The sequence below is a fragment of the Loxodonta africana genome, chromosome 26 (genome assembly GCF_030014295.1).
Source record: "Loxodonta africana isolate mLoxAfr1 chromosome 26, mLoxAfr1.hap2, whole genome shotgun sequence".
Classification (NCBI taxonomy): Eukaryota; Metazoa; Chordata; class Mammalia; order Proboscidea; family Elephantidae; genus Loxodonta; species Loxodonta africana.
In genome coordinates this window covers 35,322,812-35,344,496 of record NC_087367.1, presented here as the reverse complement: position 1 = coordinate 35,344,496, position 21,685 = coordinate 35,322,812, and the positions used below count along the sequence as shown (strand labels likewise).

Genomic DNA, 21,685 nt, shown 5'->3' with positions numbered 1-21,685 from the left:
GACTGAGCTGAAGGGGTTTCTGGGGACCATACTGTTGGGGTTTCTGCAATCTCTGTCAGACCAGAAGGCTGTGTTGTTTTTGTTTTTTGTGAGTTAGAATTTTGTTCTACATTTTTCTCCAGCTCTGTCCGGGACTCTCTATTGTGATCCCTGTCAGAGAAGTTGGTGGTGGTAGCCAAGCACCATCTAGTTGTGCTGGACTTAATCTGCTAGAGGCTGTGTTAGTTGTGGTCCTTTAGTCCTTTGGACTGATCTTTCCCTTGTGCCTTTGGTTTTCTTCATTCTCCCATGTTCCAGATGGGGTGAGACTAGTGGAGTATCTTAGGTGGTTGCTCACAAACTTTTAAGACCCCAGATGGTATCACCAAAGTAGAATGTAGAAAATTTTCTTTATGAACTATGTTATGCCAATTGAGCTAATGGTCCCCACAGCCCTCAGCCCAGTAAGCTAGGTGAACAGGAGAAAGGAAAGGAAGGAAGAGAGAGAGATAAGAAACTAGATTTAAAAAAAAAGGCACCTGTGGCCAGGTGGTTGGGAGAAAGAAAGACAAGAAACCAGAAAAAAAAAAAAAAAAGTAGCTGCCAGGTGTTTAGGAGGAAGGAAGGTAGAGAGAGAGACAAGGTACCAAGAAAAAAGGAAAAAAATGCCCCAAGAGCGAACCAGAAGTTGATCCCAGCTGAGGGGTGCTGCATAGTCTGTCAAGAAGGAGTGGAGATGACGCATGGTACCAGTTGTTCAGGAGAAGGGTAAGGAGGGAAGATAGAGAGACATAAGAAACCAAGAAAAGAAAAGAGAAAAAAAATGTTCTGAGGGAGCCCACTGGCATGGTGCGGCAAACCAGGGTAGGGACTTCCTAGCCAAGTGGTGCTGCACAGCCCGTCTAGAAAGAGCAGAGATGGCACACAGCACCAGGTATTCAGGAGAAAAGAAAGGAAGGATGGTAGAGAGAGACAAGTAACCGAGAAAAGAGAGACCGAAGGGAAAAAAAAGCCTAAAGGGAGTCCACCTGCTTGGCAGCGCAAACTGAGGAAGGGGCTCACTAGCCGAGTGGTGCTGCACAGTTCGTCTACAAGGAGCAGAGATGGCACATGGTGCCAGGTTTTTGGTAGAAAGGAAAAGAAGGAAGATAGGGACAAGAAACCGAGAAAAGAAAGAAAGTCCCCAGGGAGCCCAGCACTACAAAGGCATGGACTAGGGAAGTGGCTCCCCAGCCAAGCAGTGCTGCACAGCCTGTCAAGAAGGAATGGAGATGGTACATGCAGCGAGATGTTTAAGAGAAGGGAATGAAAGGAGATGAGAGAGAAGAAACCAAAAGAAGCTTAAAAAAAGTAATAACAGCAACAGAAAAATGGCACTAAGGGAGCCAGCCAGTGTGGGCAGGGTGAATCCAAGCGGCAAGGAGCTGGCCAAGCAACTGCAGCCCACCAGAAAGCGGTGGAGGCTGAGCAGGGGAAAGAAGGGTGGGGGGTGCGAAAGCGTGTATTGCTGGTTACCCGGTGCTCTGTCTTCTGTTGGCAGCTCTGTGAAGCTGCCTTCCTGTACTCCCTGCCCGCTGTTTTTGGTGGCTGAGGGGTCCAAGATGACAAATCTATGCCATGTTAGCTGATAAGGGGCCTCCACTCTAGCTCTGCTCACTCTCTGTTTTCTGTCAGTTTCTTATTCCATTTGGTCCTTGGTTGATTTCTTTATCCCTTCATTTGATACTTAGCATTCCAGGATTGATGTTCGGCTCTGTTTTACTTAGTTTTTTGGGTCTTTGCTGTGGAGGGACGGTGTGGTGCTTCTGTCTATAGCGCCATGTTGGCCCCGTGTCCCTTATAAGGAATATTTTGAAAAGAAACAAAAAGCAAGTATGTACAACATGTAAATAGTTAAGTATCCCAGTTAAAAATTTGAGATCCTAATAATCCTGTAAGGATAAACTATAAAAATTCTGTAGCTCTGGAGAACTTGTATCCTTTTCCTTTGTTGTCTTGATTCTTTTCCACATGCTGGCTGGCCCCATGACAAAACAAACAACAAAACAAAATTTTTCTCTTCCAGGAACTCATACAATTTTTTTTCTAAAAACAGTTCAAATTTTGTCTTACTTCATATCCCTAGTAATCTGTTCTTTTAATTCAGTTCCTGGTTGGAGAGCAACATTGAGTTCACAGCTAATTTATAGGACACTGGTGTTTATTACTCACTGAGCTCTAGTGAATGAGCTGGCTCACTCAGGCCTAGTTTATTGGTGTCATACATGTTCGGAAATTTCGGGAATGTTTCACTTGGAATTGTTACTTCATCTCTCTTAGGAACTAGTCATGCCAAAGTATACTTACTACTACAAAGTGTATCTACAAAGTCCAGTTTTAAATGCAAGGTTACTACACATGCAAAGCAAATGGGAGAGTGTGACCCATTTGCAAGAAAAGGCGGTCATAGAAACCAACTCTAAGATATTGGACTTAGTAGACAAAAACTTCAAAGCCGTTATTATAAATATAATTCAAAGAATTAAAAGAAAACATTGCATCAGTTAATGAACAAATAGAAGATCTAAACAATAAAAATAATGGAAATTTAGATTTGAAAACTACAGTTGTTTAAAAAGAAATTTATTAATAGACTAAACAGCAGATTGGAGATGGGAAAAGAAATCTAGATCAATAGATATAGCTACAAGAACACATTGAAAAATGATTTTAAGTTAATAGAGCCTCAGAGCTCTGTGCAGGTCAGTGTCAGAAACAGTCTAACATACTTGTAATTGGAATCCAGTAACCGGAGAGAGAATAAGGAGCAAAGATAATATTTGATGGAATTACAGCCTGACACTTAACAAATCTAGTGGAAGACATGATATTACAGATACAAGTAGCTTCATAACATCCAAGCAGGAAAATTACAAAGAAACCCAGTCAGAGACACATCGTAGTTGAAGATTGAAAGACAAATATAAAGAGAATGTCTTCACAGCAGCTAGAGAAAAATGGCACAGTATAAATGGGAACAACTGTTAATATAAGCACAACTCACTTGTCATCAGAAGCTATGGAAGCCAAGAAGATATTGCAAGTATGTTTTCAGAGTGTATGAAGGAAAAAGCAAGTGAGCCAAGAAGTCTGTATTTGGCAAAACTGTCCTTCAAAATAGTAAAATAAAGCATTTCAGATCAGTTAAAAAAAAAAAAATGGAATTTGTGACCAGTAACTCACACTACAATAAATGCTAAATGAAATTCTTTAGGTTGAAATGATGCCGGATTGAAAGTTGGATCTACAAAAAGATATAAAAAGCACTGGAAATGGTAAATATGTGGATATACATAAGTACTGTATATTTTTCTTATTTTTTCAATTTCAGTAAAAGCTGTATCATTGTTTAAAGGAGAAATTATAATACTGTGTTGATGGGTTTATAACATATGTTGATGTACTATATGATAAAAGACCACTAATGATGGGGTGTATATACAAATATATTCTAATAAGGTTTTTATATTTACCATAAGTAATTTAATATACTAAGAAGATTGGGATAAGCTAAATATGTATATTTAGATAATTCACTAAAAAATAATGCAAAGATATAGCTAAGAATACTAAAAATTATTTGATTAACAGAAGGGGGCAAGAAGGGAGAAACATGAACAAAAAATAGTTGAGAAAAACAAAATAAATAGCAAAGTAGCATAAGTAAACCAGTATCATTCATTCTATAAAATTTAATTAGACTAAACATCTCCAGTCAAAAAGCAAGTTTAGCAAACGAATTTAAAGACAAGACTCAACTATAGGCAACCTATAGATGTACTTTACATACAGTAGATTTATACACATAGATCAAAATTAAAAAAGTTACATGATGAAAAATAAAATAAAAGTTCATATAACGCAAACAGGATAAGAAAGCTTAAGAAGTGGCTGTATTGAAATCCAACAAAATAGACTAAGTAGGTTTACTAGAGACGAAGAGGGACACTTCATAACACTGAAAGAGTCAATACTTTGAGAAGATATAATAGTTATAAATGTGAATTGTATAATAACAGATCTTCAAAGTATGTGAAGTCGATTTGACAGACCTAAAGGGAGAAAAATATGTCCAAAATTGTAACTGGGCACTTTAACATACCTGTTTCAATAATTGATAACTAATCAGTATGGATATAAAAGATTTGAATGACACTGTCAGGCACCATAGCCTAATTGAGATAAAATATTACACCTAACAGCTTTTGTTCTTTTCAAGTGCACATGGAAAGCTCTCCAAAATAGGTAACATGCTGGGTCATAAAACAAGCCTAAATAAATTACAAAAGATTAAACTTGATACTGTATCTTCTCTGACCAAAAAGAATTATAGTAAAAATCAATAAGAGTAAAATAGCTAGAAAGCCCTAAATAACTTGAAGTTAAAACAGGTAACTTCTACACGACCCAAGGGTCAAAGTAGAAATCAGGAAGAAAGTTAGGAAGTATTTTTAGCAGAATTATTATGAAAATACATGTTAAAATTTGTGGGATGCAGGTGAAAGAGTGCCTAGAGGGAAATTCCTAATAGAAACATTTAGTGAAAAGCAGATCTAAAATCCATGGTCTGAGCTCCTGTCTTAAGAATCTAGAAAAAGAGAGCAAAATAAACCCAAAGTACGGAGAAAATAAACAGCAAAAAACAGTACATGAAAAACAGATAAACAATAGAGAAAAATCTATGCAACCAAGAGCTCATTTTTAAAAGATCAATGAAGTTGATAAACCTCTAGCTAGACTAATCAAGAAAAGGACAGTAGAGATAAAAAGTTGCCAACATTGGAATGAAAGGGGAATATAACTGCAGATCTTACTGACATTGAAATGATAATAGGAATGTGTTATCAACTTCATGCCAATAGATATGACAAGTGAAAAGGGCAAAGTCCTTGGAAGACACAAATTACTAAATATGACACAAAAAAGAAATAGGAAAGCTTAATAGTCATCTGTATACAAAAAGAATTTAAAAACTCTTCCCACTGTAAAAACTAAATGCTTGGAGAAACTCCAAAGATTAGTGTAACAGAATGTATTTATTGCAAGTAGATAGGATTTGAGTCAGGCATCGTCATCTTTTATTGGGAAGGTTCTCTGAAGGGAGGAGGGTGAAAGCAAGTTATATAGGTCATTGTTATGTTTAATTATTGGGAGAAAACATCAAAGCACGGTCAGGGCTTCAGGGTCTGTCAGTTACAGAAACAGAATCACCAAGGACATGCATTAAATCCTAAAACACAGCCTCTGCTCAGACCCTGGAGTTCCTGCTTCTCGAAGGTGGCTGTGCATAGGTAATTTTGCAGAAGAACCCAGTGCCTAAGACCAAAAGGTCTCTGCTAAGCTGCTTAATAAGCTATTGTTTGACCTGAAGGTGGCTCCAGGACACCAGTTCCTTCAAGATTCAAAGACACACCTAAGGGTGGTTGGCCTGGGTGGGTCACCCCAATCCCATGAGCCCAGAAATCTGAATTCCAGAAGATTCAAAATTACTTTGTCATTCCTTCCGTTGATTATGATTCAGCTATTGAATCTTTGATTACAAATATTTAATAATGGTATCTGGGCATCATCTGGTTCTTCTGGCCTCATGGCAAATAAGGTAAACAGACATGGAGTCTAGTTTCTCCGCCTCCTGGCTCTTCTTTTCTCTGTTGCTCCAGACAAACAGAGACCAATTGCGTCTTGGATGGCTGCTCCCGTGATTTAAGACCCCAGATGTTACACAGTGAAATAGGAGGTAGAGCAATATTAGACCCATTGACTGAAATGATGCACAAAACCATGGCCTTAAGGTGTTTGAACCAAAGAAACAAATCCCATGAGGCATTTGTTTATATGTAAGTAGCTGCTTTTCATGTGCCTCAGAACAGCTACATTTTGTAAAACCCCAGATTGCATATTATTAGTATAAACATCTATTAAGGCACAAACTCCTCCTTGGAAGACTAACAGGAAATCTAATGGTATTCTGTTTTGTAAAATCACGTCTTGAACTTCAGATGCTTCTCTAGTTTCAGTCCCTACAACTTTGCTAAGTTTATCGACAAAAATTCCCGATTTGAGAATTAAAATTCTAAATCCATTTAAAGTCCAACTATTTCCTTTAATGTGAGAATCAACTAGTTCAATAACTGATATAAAATATCTTATGGTAAGGATTTTCCTCATCTCCTAATTATTTTTTAAATCTTTAAAAGTTGCTTTTCTGATCTTAACTTTTTGTTTGCCACATATTTCTTATTTTTCCTTTGAGTTAATTGATTATATAAACACACAGGAATAGCATAGCAAGATCCAGTCCAAATCTGCAGGGGGAAAAAAAAAAGCTATTAGATAATTTAGGAGAAAGGAGGGAAATGGTTTCTTATATCCAGAAAATACAACATTAAAACATCAGCAATATTCCCATATAAAGCCCATAGTAATTTTTTAGTCCACTTCATCCTGTAGGGTCACTGTGAGTCAGGATCAACTTGACAGCAAAGGGTTTGGTTTCTTTGGTTATTCCTATGTAGTTAATTTCGGTTCTGTACAATTCTGGATCAGTAGCAGTCTGTAAACCTGTCAGCTTCTATAGAAAGAGTTCTGGAAATCTTGATTCAGCCCAGTAGTATCCACGTCCAAAATATCCCAGTCCCTTTCATGAATCTGATATAGTCCATCTTTTGATGAAATATTTTGGTCACGTGCTTTCAGCAGGGCAGGAAAGTAACACCACTGCAGACAGCAAAGCTCAATATGGCCATGATTAATTTATAATAATAATAATTAAAAATGGAAGACCTAATGGGATTTAATTACGAAAGTAGTGCAAAGCCAAATAAAATCAATTAAAAACTTTAGACAAAAATATCTCTAAACATAATCATTAACCTCATTTGCAAGGAACTTCAGATCTTGAGATATAATACCATATAGTCAGGATATACCAAGATTTCCTTTAGCATTTTTCTCTTTTTGAAGCAGGAACAAATCTTTTTTGGCTCTCCCCAGAGTTTCAAGGCTTATCATAGGTCACCAGGAAATAATGCTTGTGGCTCAGCCTGAACCCAGGAATTTATTCTAATGAGATACCAAACCCTTGCCTTCAAGGCACATTACACAGCTTTTCAGTAAAGAAATTTTGTTACAGTGGGAAAAACCAATTTTTTTTTTTTGCTTTATATGCTATATGACGTTAAAGCTCTTAAAAATCACATAAATTAATCCATCAGTCTTTAGCCATGATAGGTGAAAACTTTCACTGTATCAGATAAATTGCCTTTTAATTAACCTTTGTGTTGTGTATTTCTTACAGTACAACCCTTTTTTTGTTTTATTTATGTGATGGATTGCATTGATTGTTTTTCTGATGTTGAACCATCCCTGCATTCGTCGTATAAATCCCACTTGGTCATGGTGAATTATTTTTTTGATGCGTTGTTGAATTCTATTGGCTAGAATTTTATTGAGGACTTTCGCATCTAAGTTCTTGAGGGATATATATCTGTAATTTTCTTTTTTGTGGTGTCTTTACCTGATTTTGGTATCAGAGATATGGTGGCTTCATAGAATGAGTTTGGGAGTATTCTGTCTTTTCAATGCCCTGAAATACCTTTGGTAGTGGTGGTGTTAACTCTTCTCTGAAACTTTGGTAGAGCTCTGCAGTGAAGCCGTCTGTGCCAGGGTTTTTTTTGTTGTTGTTGTTGTTGGGAGTTTTTAATTACCTTTTCAATCTCTTCTTATGGGTTTGTTTAGTTGTTCTGCCTCTGTGTTAGTTTAGGTAGTGTGTAGAAATTCATCCATTTCTTCCAGGTTTTCAAATTTCATAGAATACAATTTTTTGCAGTAATCTGGTATGATTCATTTAATTTCAGTTGGGTCTGTTGTGGTATTGCCCATCTCTTTCTTACATGGGTTATTTGCTTCCTTTGCTGTTTTTCATTTTTCAGTTTGGCCAGTGGTTTTTCAATTTTGTTAATTTTTTCACAGAACCAGCTTTTGGTCTTGTTAACACTTTCAGTTGTTTTTCTGTTCTCTATTTCATTTACTTCTGCTCTAATTTTAATTATAGGCTCTCTTCTGGTGCCTGAGGGTTTCTTTTGTTGCTCTCATTCTATTCAAGTTGTAGGGATAGTTGTTTGCTTTTGGCCCTTTTTTCTTTTTGAATGTGTGCATTTATTGATATAAACTGACCTCTGAGCACTGCTTTCGCTGTGTCCCAAAGGTTCTGATAGGAAGTGTGTTCATTCTCATTGGATTCTATGAATTTCTTTATTCCGTCCTTCATGTCTTCTATAACCCAGTCTTTTTTGAGCAGGGTATTGTTCAGTTTTCAAGTGTTTGATTTCTTTTCCCTGCTTTTTCTGTTATTGATTTCTGCTCTTATGGCCTTACGGTCAGAGAAGATGCGTTGTAATATTTCTAGGTTTTAGATCTTGTTAAGGCTTGCTTTATGACCTAACGTGGTTTCTTCTAGAGAAAGTTTCATGTGCATTGGAAAAGAAAATTTACTTGTCTGCTATTGGGTGGAGCATTCTGTATACGTCTGTGAGGTCAAGTTGGTCGATTATGGCTTTTAGATCTTTCACATCTTTATTGAGCTTCTTTCTGGATGTTCTGTCCTTCAGCAAAAGTACTGTGTTTAAGTCTCCTACTGTTATTGTGGAGCTATCTATCTAACTTTTCAATGCTGATAGAGTTTGTTTTATGTATCTTGCAGCCCTGTCATTGGGTGCATAAATATTTAATGTGGTTATATCCTCCTGGTATATTGCCCCTTTAATCCTTATATTGTGTCCTTCCTTATCTTTGTGGTGGATTTAACTTTAAAGTCTAGTTTGTCTGAAATTAACATTGCCACTCCTGTTCTTTTTTGATTGTTGTTTGCTTAATATACTTTTCTCCATCCTTTGAGTTTTAATTTGTTTTTGTCTCTAAAGTCTAAGGTGTGTCTCTTGTATGCAGCATATAGACGGACCGTGTTTTTTTTTTTTTTATCAATTCTGTAACTCTCTTCCTCTTTATTGGTGCAGTTAGTCCATTTACATTCAGCATAATTATAGATAGCCATGAGTTTAGTGTTGTCATTTTGATGTCTTTTATTGTGTGTTGTTGACAGTTTCTTTTTCCCATCTAATTTTTGTGCCCCGTAGTTTATCATTATATATTGTTTTTTTCTCTTATTCATTGTTGTTGATTCGTTTCTGCTGACTCTCTATTTTTTTCTTGTATTTTATTTTGATGAGTAGCATTGTTAGTCCACTTTGTGGTTACCTTAATATTTACCTCACATTTTTCTAAGTTTAAACCTAACTTCTAGTTCTTTATATAGCCTTTTCTTCTTCACCATGTGAAAGATCTATGACTACATTTCTTATTCACTCTTTATTGATTTAATGTTGTCTTCTTTAAATGATGACATCGCTGTTTCCCTGTTTTGAGTGTTATTTTATCTTGATTTATGTTTGTGATTTCTCTGTCTGGATTGACATCTGATTGCTCTGTCCTGTGTCCTAGTCTTGGGTTGATATCTGGTAGTATTGGTTTTCTAACCAGAGAACTCTCTTTAGCATTTCTTGTAGTTTTGGTTTGGTTTTGACAAATTCCCTAAACTTCTGTTTATCTGGAAATGTCCTAATTTCATCTTCATGTTTGAGAGACAGTTTTGCTGCATATGATTCTTGGCTGGCGGTTTTTTTCCTTGAATGCTTTCTGTAAGTCATCCCATTGCCTTCTTGACTGCATGGTTTCTGCTGAGTAGTCCGAGCTTATTCTTATTAATTCTCCTTTGTAGGTGACTTTTAGTTTATCCCTAGCCACTCTTAAAATCCTCTCTTTACCTTTGGTTTTGGTAAGTTTGAGTATAATATGGCTTGGTGACTTTCTTTTGAGATCATCTACCTTATGTGGGGTTCGATGAGCATCTTGGATAGATAACCTCCTCATCTTTCGTGATATTAGGGAAGTTTTCTGCTACGAAATCTTCAACAATTCTCTCTGTATTATGTGCTATCTTTCCCTGTTCTTGTACTCCAGTCACTCATAGGTTATTTCTCTTGATAGAGTCCCACATGATTCTTAGGGTTTCTTCATTTTTTTTAATTTTTTAATCTGATTTTTCTTCAAATATATTGGTGCCAAGTGTTTTATCTTCAGTCTCACGAATTCTGCCTTCCATTTACTAAATTCTGTTTCTCTAACTTTCTTTTGAGTTGTCTAATTCTGTAATTTTATTGTTAATCTTCTGAATTTCTGATAGCTGTCTCTCTATGGATTCTTGCAGCCTGTTCAGTTTTCCGTTATGTTCTTGGATAACCTTTTTAATTTCTTCAACTTCTTTAATCTGTATTTTCCTTTGCTTGTTCTGCATTTTCCTGATATCATTCCTGATGTCTTGAAGAGTTCTGTTTATTAATCTTTTGTATTCCACATCTGGTAATTCCATGAAGTCACCTTCATGTGGAAGATGCCTTGATTCTTAGTTTTGAGAGCTTGTTGAAGCAATCATGTTCTGGTTCTTAATGTGATTTGATATTGACTGTTGTCTCTGAGCCATCTGTAAGTTATTGTATTAATTTATGTTTGCCTACCATATCCTAGTTTCTTGATTTGTTTTGTTTTGATGTGCCCAAATGGGCTGCTTGAGTGAGCTAGCTTGATTATTTTCGCCTTTGAAGCTCTAATGTCTTGTCACCGGATGGCTAGAGCTGTTACCAGGTATATGAGCCTAGGAGCCCATTCACTTTTCTTGTATGGATTCAGCTCAGGTGTCCAGGTAGTTGGTCATCATATGTGTGGTACAGCTCTGTCCTGCAGTCTCAGAGGGGCAGGGGTGATTGGTGTAGGTACAGGTATCTGCATGCAGTAGGGGGTCATGCTCTGAACAAGCCAGGGGGCTGAAAACCATCCCTGAGTGTCTGTGAGGAAAGCACGTCCCTGTTCCATAGAGTGCACAGGTGGGTGGGTTCTGCAGCCATACCATGGGGACCTACTGCTTTTCGTTGTAAGGACTGGGAGGCACCACTTATCCTTAGACCCCTGTCGTGGGTGGCTAGGTTACATGGGTGGAATCACCAGTCACCAGTCCTTAGGTCCTGATGTGGGTAGGTGAAGACCCTTTTTAATACGCAGTGTGGTATCAAACATCAAAGACCCACCTCTGCACTGTATAGCTGGAACAGTTGCAGTCTGCCAACAAGCGCCTGTTATCCTGAAATGGGCCCACAGAGGTCCATGCAGGGGTGAAAGGGATTCAGAGTCCATGGACCATTTGTTCCTGTATAGGAGATGCTTCTGCACTGCATAGCTGGAACAGTTGCAGTCTGCCAACAAGCGCCTGTTATCCTGAAATGGGCCCACAGAGGTCCATGCAGGCGTGAAAGGGATTCAGAGTCCATGGACCATTTGTTCCTGTATAGGAGATGCTTCTGTGTTGCGCTCACTAGCTTAGTGAAGCTGGCAGATTATCTTTTCCCCCAACGTTAATTGATTCCTTCTCCAAGGCCAGGAATGGCTCAGGGCACTCAGCAGAACCTATGTCAGGCCCAGGGAAATCGCAGCCACTCAAGCTGGCTTGGGGGCTGGGGACACGGTAAGATAAACTCAAGTACTTAGCTTTTGCCAAGAGTGCCATTCTTCTCTGGTTCCGGAAGTGTATCTTGTGGGGCTCGCTGTTTTTCCCTAGGAAACCACGTCCAGAATACTGCTGCCATCCTCACCTCGGTAGCTCCAGGAACCGTGCCTGAGGGTTCCGGCTGAGTTTGTTCCAGCAACTGCTCACTGCTTCTGAACCGTCTCTCTCTCCCCCTGCTGCTCAGTCCGTTTTCTAACTTTGCCCTTTATGTTCCGGACTCCTAGCTTGTCATACATATATTCATTTCACTTGTTTTTTTGGGCATTTGTTAAGAGGGATCACCAGAAGTGTCTGACTACCCTGCCATCTTGGCCCTGTCTCCCAGGCTTACATTCTTAAAGAAGACAAAGCAAATGGGGAACCAACTTTCTTAAAAATATCTACAGCGTGTCTTTGGTAAGATCAACTCAGTTCAACCGAAAAACCAGTTTTAGATAAAACTTATTAACTTGCCAGTGTCTCAGATAGAGAGATCACAGATCCTTTGACAAAACCTGAGCACCAAACATAAGTTCTCTGAAGGGGAAAGAAAAGACAGTGCAGGTGGGAACTCATTTTCCCAAAGTAGAAGGAAAAAGATCAGATGGGAATTTATTTTCCCAAAGTGTTCAGTGAAATTCCAAATTCCTTGTAGTATATCCAGCTTATAGCATTTTTGAACATGAACCCCACACCAGCATCTCACTAGTGGGTTGTTCCAGGCTTACTTAGGTGCCAAGGATCCTGTTCCCTTAGTTTGAAACTTCGGTTTCCCAAGAGTAAAATAAAATTCCTAGTGGGGAGTCTTCTGTGGGGTTTGGTCAGTTCTTTGTTTTATAGTGTGCCTTCATTGCATGAGAGTTTTCTTGTAGCTGGTTGACAGCCTAATGCTGTGGCCCACCTTGTCCCTCTGGTTGTCTTTACACAAGTGTCTTTCTGTTGGTGGCAAGTGTCCTAGAGGCTTTTAAAAGTGTTCCAGCTTGTGCCCACACATTTTTGTGGCTTTGAAAACTCTGGCATTTCTTTGTAACAACCATATGAAACCTAGTTTCATTGTTTCTGAACCTAGTTCATTCTGGTAGCTAGAGACTTAGACTCTTATAACTTACAATCAGGTTTTTTTTGGGGGGGAACATTGTCTTTCAGAAAGATTATTTTAGAATACTGAATATACTTTGGGAAGCCCTTGTGGCGTAGTGGCTAAGAGCTATGGCTGCTAACCAATTGTCAGCAGTTTGAATCTACCAGGTGCTCCTTGAAAATCCTGTGGGGTTTTCTGCTCTGTCCTACAGGGTCACTCTCAGTCAGAATTGACTCAATGGCAGTGGGTTTGGTTTTTGGGTGGAATATGTTTTGAAGCTGCAGAATACCAATCAAAATAAATGCCCCATTGTTCTTATCTGGTTTGGGCACCATTGTTTTCCAATTTAGATCTTAAATATACTAGTCTCTCCAGTTGGAAAGTACTCCAAAGTGGCCACAGATTTGACAGACTATCATTAGGAACCTCAGACAAAAATCCACATACAAACACGGTCTGGACTCATTTTGGCTATGTAGTGAGTCAGAGTTCTACTACGAAAATCCACCACTTTATTGGATTTGCCATACTCCATTTTAAGCCAGTTTTAAGCACTACAAAATAAGAAATTAAACAAACTCACAATAAATATTGAATTCAGGCTCAAAAGGAGCAGAGCTCTGGAATCTATGAGGGCTTACTAAGACAGCCTCCACATGCTCTATGTCCAGCAAGAGCTCTGGGGGACATTGATCAGCAGCTTCAGATCCTACTTCTTATGCCGGAAATTACCAGAAACCTAAATGCTTGAAAAAACACCAAAAATTAATGTGACATATTGTAACATGTCTACATAATGTAATATATTTATTGAGTACATACTGTTCGGAAACCCTGGTGGTGTGGTGGTTAAGAGTTCGGCTGCTAACCAAAAGGTCAAAGGTTCAAATCCATCAGGAGCTCCATGGAAACCTTATGGGGCAGCTATGAGTCGAAATCAACTCCATGGCAGTAGGTTGTTTTTTTTTTTTGATAGTGTTTGAATTGGGCAGCATCAACCCGTATCAGGAAGATGCTCCAAAGAGGGAACAGTGAAAGTGGTTTATATAAGTCATTGTTAGGTTAATTTCTTAACAGAATATCAAACCACGATCACTGAAGCTATTTTGAATTTTCTTAGCATTTGGGTGTATGCTTGCTAATTACATATTTGTATTCATTGTCTGTTTCTTTTCTATAGATTGAATCTATTTTAGAGGATAGGGACTGCCATATTTTACACAAATAATGTGTGCCTTTACATCTGTTTGCCAACTGCACATTAGTGCATTGATATCCCTCATACCTTTTTTCTCAAGTATTTAGCAGCTTTATTTGCTTAATAAACTTTTTATATTATCTTTCCATCCCTACAAATGATGTTTCTTATTAAAATGCATGTTCCTTATAGGAAAGCTAGAATAATCTTTCAAAAACGGAAAATCTAGATAATTGTAATCCTATTCCTGTGAACACTCTGGTATATATTCTGATTGAAATCTCATTTTGCTGTTCTAAAAAATAAATATTAGTTTAGTTTCTGTTTTGTTAGACTTTCTTGCATATTTGTGCAGGTCTATTATTTTTTTAATTTTTTCTTGTTGAGAATATATACAACAGAACATATGCTAATTGAACAATTTCTACATGTACAATTCAGTGTCATAATGTTTGGTTCAATTTTCTGTCAATGATGGTTTTACTTTTTCTTTGATAGAAAGTGGAGCTGTTCCAAAAAGAAAAGACCCCTTAACACACCCTAGTAATTCACTGCCTCGCTCAAAAACAGCTATGAAAACCGGATCCACAGGTCTTTCAGGCCACCACAGGGCACCTAGTTGCAGCGGTTTAGCCTCCGTTTCTGGAGTGAGACAAGGGCCTGGTCTTGCCACTGCAATTCATAAGGTATTCTGCTTAAGTTTATTTCAAATACTTTACATTACTTTAGAGAATAGATACATTTCTACAAATTTAAATGTAATTTTTTTTTTTAATGCACGGGGTAATTTGCTGTTGAAAACCAATCTTATTTTGACTTCTCTTGGAGACTAATTAGGTTTGCTTACCCAATCTTTTTAATATAATGTTATACATTTCATTTTAAATTTGTTATTTTAATCATTTAAGTCTATTTAAATGTTTTATAATATTAAACATACCTAGAGTTTTGTTACAGAAAGAATTTTTTTTCTTTTTTAGAGTTTTGTTACAGTTCTTTTAAGGATCAAAATGATCCGACTGCCTTATCCCAGAATGTTTTTATTTTATAGTAATTAATATCTCTGAATAAAATCCTCAGTAAACCCCCCTGCAATTCTAGAATGTATACAATTTTACTTGAGGGTAAAATTGTATATTTTGAATTCTGTAACACTTTTCCTATGTTTAAAACTTTAATTCTGTGAACTTTAAGGATAATTTACTTGTGAAAAGTATAAAATTAGGTTGTGTTCACGATAAAATTTTGTATTTTTAAGGGTACTCCAAAAACAAATAGAACAAATAAACCTTCTACCCCTCCAACTGCTGCTCAGAAAAAGAAAGACTTGAAGAATTTTAGGAATGTGGATAGCAACCTTGCTAACCTTATAATGAATGAAATTGTAGACAAGTAAGTTCTGCCATCCAGAGTGTTTTACTTCACTGTTTTTATTTTTTCATTTATAAAATATTTCAAGAGTGAAGTAGGTAACAAATACCACATGTGATTTAGATAATTTTTATGATGGCTTTCAATTATTGCAAATGCTTTACTGGTTTAACTATAGTTTTGCGATTAAATTAGTTAACATAAAAATGGCTGCACCTTATTTAAAAAAAAAAAACCCTTGTTATCACTGATAGCAACCTTATAGGGTTTCCAAGGAGCGGCTGGTGGATTTGAACTGCTAACCTTTTGGTTAGCAGCCAAGCTCTTAACTACTGTGCCACCAGGGCTCCACCCTTTATAGTGCTTAAAATTAATTGAATTCATATTGTAATAAATGAAACATATTTCTCTTGTGGAGCTAACTGAGGTTCTATTTCCCAGTGGAACAGCTGTTAAATTTGATGATATAGCTGGTCAAGAGTTGGCAAAACAAGCATTGCAAGAAATTGTTATTCTTCCTTCTCTGAGGCCTGAGGTAAGGACTTTATATTATCATTTTCCTATATGTCATCCATTATCAAATCCAAAGTATTAGTAAGGAAATGTTTGGCCTATGCTAGAATGTTTAATTCATATAAAATAACAGCATAATATTAAAAAAAAAAAAGACAAAATATTAGCATTAGATGTTAACCAGTTAGTGTAGGAGAGGAGGATGAATATAAAAGTTCCTAATTCCCAATCCATTTTTAGCATTTTTAGAAAAAGTGAGTTATTAGTTGCCTTCTAGTCAGTTTCAACTCATGGTGACCCCATGTGTGCAGAGTAGAACTATGCTAAGAGGGTTTTTAAGGCTGTGATCTTTCAGCAGCAGATCTCCAGGCCTTTCTCCTAATGATCCTCTGGGTGCATTCAAACTGCCAACCCTCTGGCTAGTAGTTGAGCACTTAACTGTTTGTGCCACCCAGGGACTTCTAGAAAAAGTGGGTAACAGAAAATAATTCGTATATCAAGGTAAGATGGATTTAAAAATTAAGAGACAGAAATCATATTACAGGAAAGAGAAATCAGAATAAACTAATTATGTATAAATTTGAAAAAAAATTTTTTTAAGAATTATTTTCAGGGGTATTAAGTCATCAAAGTAGGTAAAAACAAAGCCAGTAAGTGATGGTAAAGACCTAACCTATCCCATATTTCTAGACTAACTAATGAAGCTACAATAAATATTTGTCTTTTCATACTTAGCACTGTTTTGGGAATTCACAAAATAGGTATTTGGTGCTGTTCAGATAATGTTCTAAAAAATAAATCTGAGGGCCTACTTCTGCGGCAGTTATTTTTCCTTGATCATCCAGTTATTCCCATACTACCTTAACAGTGTTTATCACTTTTAAATACCAGCTATACTATAACTTACTGAATGTTTTTCAAGTATACTTTATTTTACTTCTTACTTATTCTAAGCAACGATATATATGAAATCACTGGTTTGATATGCTAGTTAAATTTTTGTTAATACATAATAAAATAGAGAATTATTAAAGAAGAAAACATGTGCCCTTAATATCAACCAAATTTATCTCATGTACCACCTCAGGCCATGCTTTGGCACTCACATTGTAGCCTTGTATATTGGACTAACTTTACTAGAGTTATATAAGAGTATAGTATGCAGTACACTGGGTATTGACAAAAGTGCTTTTTGGAAGAGGAGTCTTAGAATTGTAGACCTGAAAAACACCTTAAGAATCATCTAATCCATTTGTTCATAAAAGAACTGATCTTAAGAGTTAAAATGACTTACTCAAGATTACTCAAGATTATTGTTATTGTTACTTAAGAAATGAAGTAAAAATAATTTCTAAGATTAGAACTGCCTCCTTAATGTTATACCTGCTACCTGATTCTTTAGTGTGGGTTTTAGTATTTAAAAGCCAGCTTTTAGGGTAGAAAATATATGTCAAAAAATGGGAAAATATTAGTAAGAAAATATTTGGCCTATATTAGAGAAAACATTCAGCCATTGCTTTACACATGTTTTCAGAGAACACGTCTAAAATGGAAAGTGAGGTCAAACTATGTATGAATTTGCGTTTAGGCAGATTTCCATGGTGGTGACAGTATACAGTCAAGAAGCTGGAATATGCACATGAAAATTTTAGTTGCAAATTATTTCAAATCACATTTAATAGCCTGGCCTTGGGACCCAAGAGAGGAAATATGACTGTGTAGCTCAGCTTTTCACAATAGGCCCATAAAATGGGTTATGGTAAGGCTATAAAATGGGTCAAACGTTCCCATAAAGTGCTTCCATTGTACAAAAATCAGCTTTGTTCCTAATTATTTACAATAAGGAGCTTGAGTGCTTGGATGGTAATTGGGGCATTGTTAGGCAACAGTGAGAATTAGGGTATGATATGAGCTGTGATGGGCTTGGAAACCCTGGTGACATAGTGGCTAAGTGCTACCGCAGCTAATCAAAAGGTCAGCAGTTCGAATCCACCAGCTGCTCCTCAGAAGCTATGAGGCAGTTCTACTCTGTCCTGTCGGGTTACTGTGAGTCAGAATTAACTCAGTGGCAATGGGTTTTTTTTTTTTTTCAGGTTTTTTTTCTCTTTTTTTGGTGATGGGCTGATTATCAGTGTTCTAGAAACTGACTGAGAAAAGGGAACTTAGTTTCTATTAGGTTGAACCATATGGAACTATTGTTTTTAAAGGTAAAAAAATAATTGAATGTCATCCATTTCATATGATTGATTTTAAAAGTAAAAACATCTTAATGCCTTTGTGTTCAGTATAATGCTTCCCCTTAACTCCTGCTATGCCAGGTATCTCTGAGTCTAGAGACGCTGGTTTAATTTCTCTAGAAAGTAAAACAACTATCTCCCTTGGTTATGGTAGAGGAGTACTTGTCTGGCTGCTTTTGATGGTGGGGAGAAAAATGGGTTCAATTGTTCCTCATACAAACTTTAAATCAGTACCTCTGTTTTTAGCCACCTATCTTACTGCTCTTTTCTGTGGTACCTAATGCCTCCAACTCTCGAACCTTTCCAAGGTTTTTGGTTCACATTAGCTTGCTTTTTTATATTCAGATGTCCTATCACAACCAGGCATTTAATTTTAGTTTCGTTAGCTCTGCTAAATAAATTACCACCCTTTATCAATTCACCATATTTCAGAAATTTATTGTATTCTCTGTTGCCTCTTCTTTTATTCTTTGTGCTTTTATTTTTTTATTTGCTATTATTTTGGTGCAGTTTCTAAAAGAAATAGAGAAAAATGCCTGTGTTCTCTCTGTCTCATCTACCCAGTCTCCTTTCATTTTGAGAATTCTATTTTCTTCTGATTTTAATCATCAAACTAGTTATTTTGATTATAGGTTCTCTTTAAAGCTCTGGGCATTTTTTTTTTTTTTAACTATTTTCAATTTAAATTTCTCCCCCAAAGAGATAACACTGAATGTTACTTAACGCAAATGTTATTAAGGACCCCTTCCCTCAATACTTGAAGACACTTTTCAAATAAAAGTCAATTACCTTTAAAATCGTTTTAAAAAGCACTGCTGCTAGAAATTGCTAAATGCACTGAACATCCTATATTCTAGCCAAAATTTACTACAGGTCAACTTTGGTGACGAGATAGATAATGACACAGCTGAAAACTACCAACATATTCTATTCTAATTCAAACAAAATCAGGGATTCCATTTGAAGCGGAGCAAATACATGACAACAGAGCACATATAAAGCACTGCTACATGGCTGAGCCAGTGTAAACTCCAACTTCATCTTCAGGCCATTCCAACTGTGTTTAAAAAGGAAAAGGACAACAGTAATTAGTCCATCCTGAACTATTTCCCTCTTTCTTATCAGTGAGCCAACATGAATGTCCTTCCTCCTTATAGGCTACATAACTCTCTCAGCTATTTAGTGAAGTGTTGTCTTACATGTGTCTTGGACATTAAAGTCAGTGTACTAGGTAGAAACTGCCTGGAATCAAAATTACTCTCAAAAGCATGTACCACTTTGAAGACATATGTGGGAAGCTCTTTTTGGAAGAATGTTATAAAAAAAAGTTGCATTTTAGATGATAATACTTAAATGTCTGGGAAAATTGTCTCCAAAATTATAGTTGTGAATTAAGGTATATGCTTTTAAGTTGTTCACAGGGCTTAGAGCTCCTGCCAGAGGATTGTTACTCTTTGGTCCACCTGGAAATGGGAAAACTATGCTGGTAAGAATTTAAGTTTGAGTATTTCATTGAGATTGTAGGTGTAATATGAAAAGAATAAACTACAACTTATCTCTCAATCTATTATTTATGACTTGCTTTTTCTATAATGCACTTCTTTTAAGTTTTTAAACTAGTTTTCTATTAAGGTAAACTTGGTGGAAAACCATTTATGTTTTCTTCAGTGTGTTTTGGGTAGTCAAATTTAAGTGTAATTTTCATTATTTCCCTAAGTTAAATCATGACTTTTTTTTTTAACTTAAAAGAGCTTACTCTGCATATAGAGCATGACACAAATTTTTTTTAGTATCCTTTTTGCCAAGAGTTTTTTTTTTTTTTTTTTTAAAGGATCTCAATACCTCTTTCTCCTGCCATAGCTTTTCTAAAGGGAAAAGAATAACTTTTCCCCTTAACTGTTTACTTCCTCTAACTGGGAAGAAAATAGCACACTCTGAAAAGAAGCACAGCTCTTCCTAGAACCTTTCCTCATTGCTGAGAAGGAGACGTATTGATTGCCCCATATATTGGGAATTATGCCAGTCTTATATTTTTAGAGAATCTTTTCTAGTACTTAAATATATCATAGGTGGTTATCTTTAAAGCAAGATATTGAACTAATGAAATATTTGCTCTTTTAATTTTTAAAGGCTAAAGCCGTAGCTGCAGAGTCCAGTGCAACCTTCTTTAATATAAGTGCTGCAAGTTTAACATCCAAATATGTGAGTGATTCTTTGTCAGTATTGGCATATTTTAAGTTACTATTTAAATGTTACTATATTGAGTGGTGAATCTCTACCTATTCTTTGGATGTGATTAATGTTGATATGCAAAGTAGAAAATGATGAACATTTGTTAGGCCCTTTTAAAATTTGGTTTTGTTACCAACACCCTCACGTTCCACTTAAACATTATCAGGGAGAGTATATTTTATATCAGGGGGATACCAAGTATCACAGTTACTGGAAAAGAAGTAATAATGGTCTAAAACTGAATATTTGTGACTTTCTGAATTAAAATACAACGTAAAATTTTCCCTATTTTTATTCTTTTAAGCTACAGTTTAGTCTCCTTTTTCATTCCACCCTCTACTGACCCTACAGTGTATTCAAAGAAGAGCTCAGTCTAGTTTTGGATAGGCTGTAAAGAGTACAGGGCTTAAAGAGAGTGATTTGTCTGATGTGTAGAACTAGGGTGTGAACAGAACTGGTAGAAAGCTGTGAAGTAGATAGTTTCTGTCAAACATTATACTGCCACTTCCCTATTGTCTATTTAGTATTTTTCCCTCCTTCCCTTCCCCTTCCTCATACCATCAAAGATTATTTCTTTTGTATGTGAATCTTTTCGTGAGATTTTATAGTAGCGGTCGCATACAGTATTTATCCTTTTGTGATTGACTTATTTCACCATCATAATGTCTTCCAGATTCGTCCATGTTGTGAGATGCTTCGCAGATTCACAATTATTCTTTATTGATGTGTCGTATTCCATTGTGTGTATGTACCATAGTTTATCCGTTCCTCTGTTGATGGGCACCAAGATTGTTTCCATCATTTTGCTGTTGTGAACAGTGCTGCGGTGAACGTTGGGTGTACATGTATCTATTTGTGCGAAGGCTCTTATTTCTCTAGATCATATTGCTAGGAGTGGGATTGCTGGATCATATGGTATTTCTATTTCCAGCTTTTTGGGGAAATACCATATTGTTTTCCAAAATGGTTGTGCCATTTCACATTCCCACCTGCAGTGCATAAGAGCTCCAGTCTCCCCGCAGTGTCTCCAACAGCTGCTATTTTGTGTCTTTTGGATTAGTGCCATCCTTGTTGGGGTGAGATGGTATCACATTGTGGTTTTGATTTGCATTTCTCTAATGGCTAGTGATTGGAGCATTTCCTCATGTATCTGTTAGCTACTTGAATGTCTTTGGTGAAGTGTATGTTTATATCCTTTGCCCATTTTTTAATTGAATTTTGTGTCTTTTTGTTGTATAGGTGTTGGATTTTCCTGTAGATTTTAGAGATTAGACCTTTGTCGAATTTGTCACGGCCAAAAAAGTTTTTCCAAGTCTGTAGGTTCTCTTTTTACTCTTTTGGTGAAGTGTTTTGATGAGCACAAGTGTTTAATTTTTATAAGATCTCTGTTACCTACTTTATCTTCTGGTGTTTGTGTATTGTTAGTTATGGTTTGTATTCTA

General features: G+C 36.5%; 1 protein-coding gene across 5 annotated transcripts in view; it reads left to right on the top strand.

The window, feature by feature from the left end:
- The window catches only part of SPAST (spastin), a 110,075-nt gene that overhangs the window by 45,792 nt on the left and 42,598 nt on the right, over nucleotides 1-21,685 (top strand). For all 5 annotated transcript variants that reach the window (XR_010319487.1, XM_023555248.2, XM_010595844.3 and 2 more), the window contains 5 exons: nucleotides 14,389-14,576; nucleotides 15,149-15,282; nucleotides 15,703-15,796; nucleotides 19,423-19,497; nucleotides 20,142-20,213. Coding sequence is in view for 4 of the 5 variants with exons in the window: in XM_023555248.2 (XP_023411016.1) it covers nucleotides 14,389-14,576; nucleotides 15,149-15,282; nucleotides 15,703-15,796; nucleotides 19,423-19,497; nucleotides 20,142-20,213 (563 nt within the window). In the remaining variant the exon portion in view is untranslated. The remainder of the gene's footprint in view (nucleotides 1-14,388; nucleotides 14,577-15,148; nucleotides 15,283-15,702; nucleotides 15,797-19,422; nucleotides 19,498-20,141; nucleotides 20,214-21,685) is intronic.